A 5,733-nucleotide genomic window follows, 5' to 3' on the forward strand; every position below is an offset into this window, starting at 1 on the left:
AAAAAAGTGCTTCTGTAAGAATGGTATGTAGCTTTCAGGAGATCTTTAGAAGGGGTTAATTTACAAGCTTGGCACGATGTTGTGGCTATGGTTGCCAGTGTACAATTAACAAACCAAAGGGATCATTTTGTATGAGGGCTACACCAGAATGGATTATTCTCAGTTAAATCCATATACAGAGCATTATTGACAGCACAAGCTATACCTATTAACACATTTATCTGGAAACTGAAATTACCTCTCAAAATCAAGTTTTCTTGTGGTACTTGTTTAAGGGAGTAATTTGACAAAGGATAACTTAGTAAGGCGTCAATGGTAAGGAGATAGGAAATGTTATTTTTTTTTCTTCCGATGAATCTTTGATTGTCATTTTGCCAAATTTATGTGGCGTGTTCATGTTTTCTTTAATTTATTACCTCCAACTAGCACTTACAACTTGTTCACGGGCTGGTTAGACGGGATAAATAGAAAATTGAAATCTATGATTCTTGTTGGTGTGCGATCTGTTGGGCGATTTGGCTAACCCAGAATAATATATTTTTTGACAAGACTGCAACACCATCTTATTTACATGTTATCTTCAGGGGAACCTATGGTTCTTATCCCTACTTCAGAAGGAGGAGGATCACCAAATAGTAAAGATGTGATGCAGAATTATTGAGACAACCGCGATGGACGTATTTGCAAGACATAGTTGGAGATTTTGTTATAGAATTGCTCTTTAAATGTTGAGTTTCGAAGCTCTTCTTTTTATTCTAGTTTAAAACCTTAAGTTTGAGTTTTGTGGACTTCATGGTCTTGCTTGTAATAAGAAATAAGTATATGCATTAGTTCGTTGCAAAAGCTAGAATATTAATATATTTTCTTTTTGAAAAAAACAAATCAACGAATAGTACTTTCAACCATAAACTTATCAACCAATCGAACAGTCTTCTAGTTTTTCATCCAGCTTGCCCTGCAACTCTGCAAGAAGCACAACCCAGGAGTTCGACTGTTGGAATAAATGTGCTCCATCTGTTTTATTGAGATTCAGATCTAGAATTATATTTTTTTTAGACAGAGGGAATAGATATACTGAGGAAAGGAGGAGAGACATGGCCAACATTAGTAACGGACCGAAGTAGATTTGATTATGGCCGCCAGACCTGACTCGATCGGCAGTGCTTTGGATCGGATTCGGGTCATGATTTTTTATACATGATCCAACCTAATTCAAAAAAAAAAAAAAGACTTGACCCAAGATAGAAAAAAAACGAAAAAAAATAGAGAAATAGATCACCCCAATCCATGGGTCAAAGATTTTGATTCGACATTTTTTACCCGGCCTGACTTGAACCCAATCTGACCAAGATAGCACGCTACGGAGTAGAACATAGCATTCACTACTGCAGGCAGCCATTGTTCTTGTCTATGCGTGGAGTATTCATCATTATCCGCTATTATCTTGCAATGGTGCTGCGAGCAGTGGTCGGCCCAGCTACCAAAACCCAAACGGCCCATGGGTGTCGTGCTCTTCCTTCCAACAAACAACAATGTCATGCCGACTCGATGGACACTTGACAGCCGCTGAGGCGCTGACCGATGATCTGCCGCTCCATTTGGTCGACGGTTGGATGCAAGTACAAGCGACTACACACATCAATGCTGCAACAATAGTACACCCCTCGGCACTCGTAAATTTTTGGTTTTGACTGTTGTAACACTTTTGTTTGTATTTATTAATTATTGTTCAATTCTGGAGTAGCTAGACTCAAAAGATTCGACTCGTAAATTACAGGTAAGCTATATAATTAGTTTTTTTAATTTATATTTAGTGCTCTATTCATGTGCCGCAAGATTCGATGTGACAGAAATCTGGAAATTTTTTGAGAACTAAACAAGGCCTTAGTGCCTGTTCTTTTTTTTCTAGAGAGAAAAAATTCCCCGCTTTGTTGTGCAACAAAGTGAATAATTCTTCGTTCATCAAATAATTTCAGAGCCCGCGAAAACAGAAAATATTTGGATCACCAATGGACTTCTTTATAGGCATTACATTCACAATCAAGAATGCAGAAAAGATGTATACCATTTTACTAAAGAAAGAAATACATCAAGTTGTATCACTACACAGGTTGTTTACTTTTATCATAGAAACTTGGTTTTACGTTTACTGGAGTTTGCGAAACCAGAAATTCAACTTTTTTTACCAGCACGCACCTGACACAAGAGAAATTATTTGCAGTACTTTGTTCCAAACTAATCCAGACGCCATTCGTTTATTCAGGTGCTAGTACATGGAGTCGAAGGAGTAGAAAGTAAAATCATGTACAGTTTCAGAGTTCAGACCTTGGCAGTACAGAGAGCAGAGAGTGCAGTTCCTGATATCTCCAGGTTCAGCAATATCTGTACCTACGCCTGCTGCTATGTTAACATATATTCACTTGTTTCAGTGATCTTGATATATTAACCTAAACCAGACTATTGTCACATTTCACAACATTATGTTGTGATAGGTCAGCGAATGAGGACTACATCAAACTAACCTTGTTCAGTAGCACGTCTTGTCTGAACATTCTTGCCACCCAATTGTTTCGAAGAGATAGATCGGACTGGGAAAGGATGTATAGTTTCAGACATTCCCTCGAGTTCATCCACCATCTCACATATGAGGTGCTCAAGGATGCCATACTCTATCTCGGAAACAACATTTGCGCCATCCAGAGTTAGCCATTCCATGTTCTTGAGACCTTCCTCGACCAGCCTACAGATTGGTTGCCAGATACCAGACACTTCTGGCGTGATCACCTCGTCTTTGTTCACCACTCTCCTGTTCCTCCTCTCCCTGTCTGAACATCTTGAGACATGGCAGGAGCTTCTTGGAGGCGACATGTTGTCCAACTGGAAGAAGTCTGGATGCAGCTTCCTCCTTGAGTTCCGATGTTCCAATATCGTCTGAGGTTCATCTGCAGTAAGTGGATACAGTAACAGCGCTGTCAGTAGCAGGAAGAAACAGCTCATACGCGACATTACTCCTATCTGGCTGAAAGTTTGAAACTATTGACAAAACACTGCAGTTTGCCGTTCATACAGATGATGATCCTTTTGCGTTTTATTTATGAATTTTGGGATCATTTCAAGTGACTATTAGCTATCTCGAATTTCAGTAAGGGTTACTACGGCGAACATCTTTTCCTTTTTTTTTTTGTTTGCAGAGCTTTTACAGCATTCAGGGGCGCACCATGAAGAGATAATGAAGCGCCATGAAAATGAGGTTTCAGAAACTTGGATTACAACGCCTTGGAGACTTGGACTGATTGTTAGATCAGAAGCTAGAAGAAGTGCTTAAAACATGGACCACAAAAAAAACACTGCATACAGATGTATGTGACTGAAAATGTGAAACAATTGACAAAACACTGCAGTTTGCCGTTCATACAGATGGTGATCCGTACTGGTTTGTGATGACTTTTCCTTTTTTAAAATTTTTTGGACCATGTCAAGTGGCTATTAGCTACAGTGTTTGCTAGCACTAGTAGAATTCGCTGGGGAAGGGTTACTATCATGAACATCTTTTCCTTTTTTTTGTACAGCTTTTACAACATTCAAGGCAAACCATGAAGAGATGATGAAGTGAAAATGAAGTTTCAGAAACTTGGATTACACCGCCTTGGAGACGTGGACTGATTAGATCGATAGCTAGAAGAAGTGCTTCATAGTTCAGCATAAACATGGACCACAAAAAAAACATGCTCATGGCAGTTATTGTTGACAAAATTGGCTGTACAAGTCTGACAGATTGTTGTAAATGAACTGCGGTTCTGACAGAATCTGTTTTTTTTCTCTCTCTAGTAGACTTTGGCCTTGTTTACTTCCACCTAAAATCCCAAAAATTTTCAAGATTCCCCGTCACATCGAATCTTTAAACATATGCATGAAGTATTAAATATAGATAAAAATATAAACTAATTGCACAGTTTGGTCGAAATTGACGAGACGAATCTTTTGAGCCTGGTTAATCTATGATTGGACAATAATTACCACAAACAAACGAAAGTGCTACAGTGTCACGAAACTTTTTCATTCAGGAACTAAACAAGGCCTTTGATGATACAAAAAATTGAAAGATTGCTGGAGATGAACCACAATTCTCGTGTACATTTCTGACCATTTTTGTAGCTTGATAGATTGTTGGAGATGAACAGAAATTCTGATATGAAGTTGAGGAAGCGAGCAAGACGAACCTGAGGTAGCCGAGCAGGGCTCTGCGTGCTCCACCTCTTCCAAGGACGACGAGGTGGTGGTGGTGGTGGTGGACGACTCGTCATGCGCCTCCAGCACGGACACCGGGCTGGAATAGTGCGCGTCGCACTCCGCGGCCGGCGTCCTCGTGCGGCGGAGGACGACGCGGCCCGCCGACTCCGCTTCGTCGTCGGCGAACCGCAGCCTGCGGCAGCGCCCGTTCCTCCTCTGCTTACTCCCGGTCCCGGGCGCGTCCGACCTCACCCTCCCGCCGCGCCTCGTGGCAGTGGCCTCCGTGGCGGCGAGCAGGAAGTCGAGCTCCTCCCTGACTTCGCGCTCCCGGTCCGGATCCTGGTCATCGGGGCTGAAGCTGAGGAGCAAGAACTCGTCGCTCTCCTGCCTCAGGTACGCCGGCCTCTCCCGCAGCGACGCGGACGCGCGGACCACTCGCGGCTGCGGCTGCTGTGTGTCTCGGTCCCAGGGGCTCGACGACCCCTCGGCCGAGCTCGCGGAGCGGCTCCGCCGCAGCGGGGGCGTCCGCTGGGCCTGGAGCTGCGCGTGCGGCGCCAGCGCCTCGGGCGGCATCGCGTCCAGGCCCATGAGCCTGGCCACAATGCAGGGGCTCCTCGTCGGCTCCTCCATCTCCGGCGTGCAGCACGTGTGGCGTGCCGCGGCGGCGGAATCTGGACGGTCGTCGGCGCTGTGCGCGCACAGGAGGCGGCGAAGGAAGTCGAGCGCGAACGTCGAGGACGACGCCAGCTTCGCCATGCGAGCGGCTCGGCCCGACTGGGTGCGCGCGCGGGCGGGCTGATCTTGCTCGGCACGGTTGTAGTGGAGTGGAGTGGGAAGAATCAAGATTGAAGAAGGTGGTGGCTGCTGCTGGTTTGAACTGGGAGCAGAGGGAAAACAGAGGAGGGAGGAAGGAGCTGCAGTGGAAGGAAGGAAGGCGAGCTACGCTTCACCTTGACGCTTGTTGAAGAAGGTGGTGGTGGAAAGCTTTGGAAGAAGCCATGCTTGGGTTGGTTTGCGCGATGATTGGAGGATTAATCTCACTCTTGTCCTTCTACTGTCAGCCATCTATTAGGGCTAATTTTAAATATCACGTAGTAGCGGTTGCCTTTGTACTACTGTGTTGTACATCATGTGAAGAGTCTCATTTTAATTGTCATAAATAAAATTTTAAATTGGACTAAATTTATGTCAAAAAATATATATTATTAAGGGTCGGCTTGGTTAGCTTTCAAAATTTTCGAGATAAAGATTTGATAACAAAATGTTGAGAAAAGTTGGACAAAAGTATTTGCCATGGAATAAGTAATAAGCTAAACATGACATGTTGGCAAAATATGGCAATAAACCAAATAGAGGCCAAAAATTGCTTGCCCAAGTTTTGGCAACAAAAAAAATGGTTATCAACCAATCAGGCTCTAATATTTAAGGTACTAAATAAATATCAAATATTTTATATAGCATTAGTTGCTAATGGTTTGTAGCTAATATTAGCTAGCCAACTAT

General features: G+C 43.4%; 1 protein-coding gene across 2 annotated transcripts; it reads right to left on the minus strand.

The window, feature by feature from the left end:
* On the minus strand, nt 2,215-5,390 carry LOC8071267. 2 transcript variants are annotated; one of them, XM_021447310.1, is made up of 3 exons: nt 4,221-5,390; nt 2,523-2,942; nt 2,215-2,394 (listed from the first exon to the last, which is right to left on the minus strand). In XM_021447310.1, exons 1-3 carry the CDS (start codon nt 4,984-4,986, stop codon nt 2,267-2,269), a joined length of 1,314 nt encoding a protein of 437 aa, XP_021302985.1. In that variant the 5' UTR covers nt 4,987-5,390; the 3' UTR covers nt 2,215-2,266. The 2 variants fall into 2 exon arrangements, with proteins under 2 accessions (XP_021302985.1, XP_021302984.1); XM_021447309.1 differs by having other exon boundaries at nt 2,215-2,397; nt 4,221-5,388.

This window comes from Sorghum bicolor, chromosome 9 (genome assembly GCF_000003195.3).
Source record: "Sorghum bicolor cultivar BTx623 chromosome 9, Sorghum_bicolor_NCBIv3, whole genome shotgun sequence".
Classification (NCBI taxonomy): Eukaryota; Viridiplantae; Streptophyta; class Magnoliopsida; order Poales; family Poaceae; genus Sorghum; species Sorghum bicolor.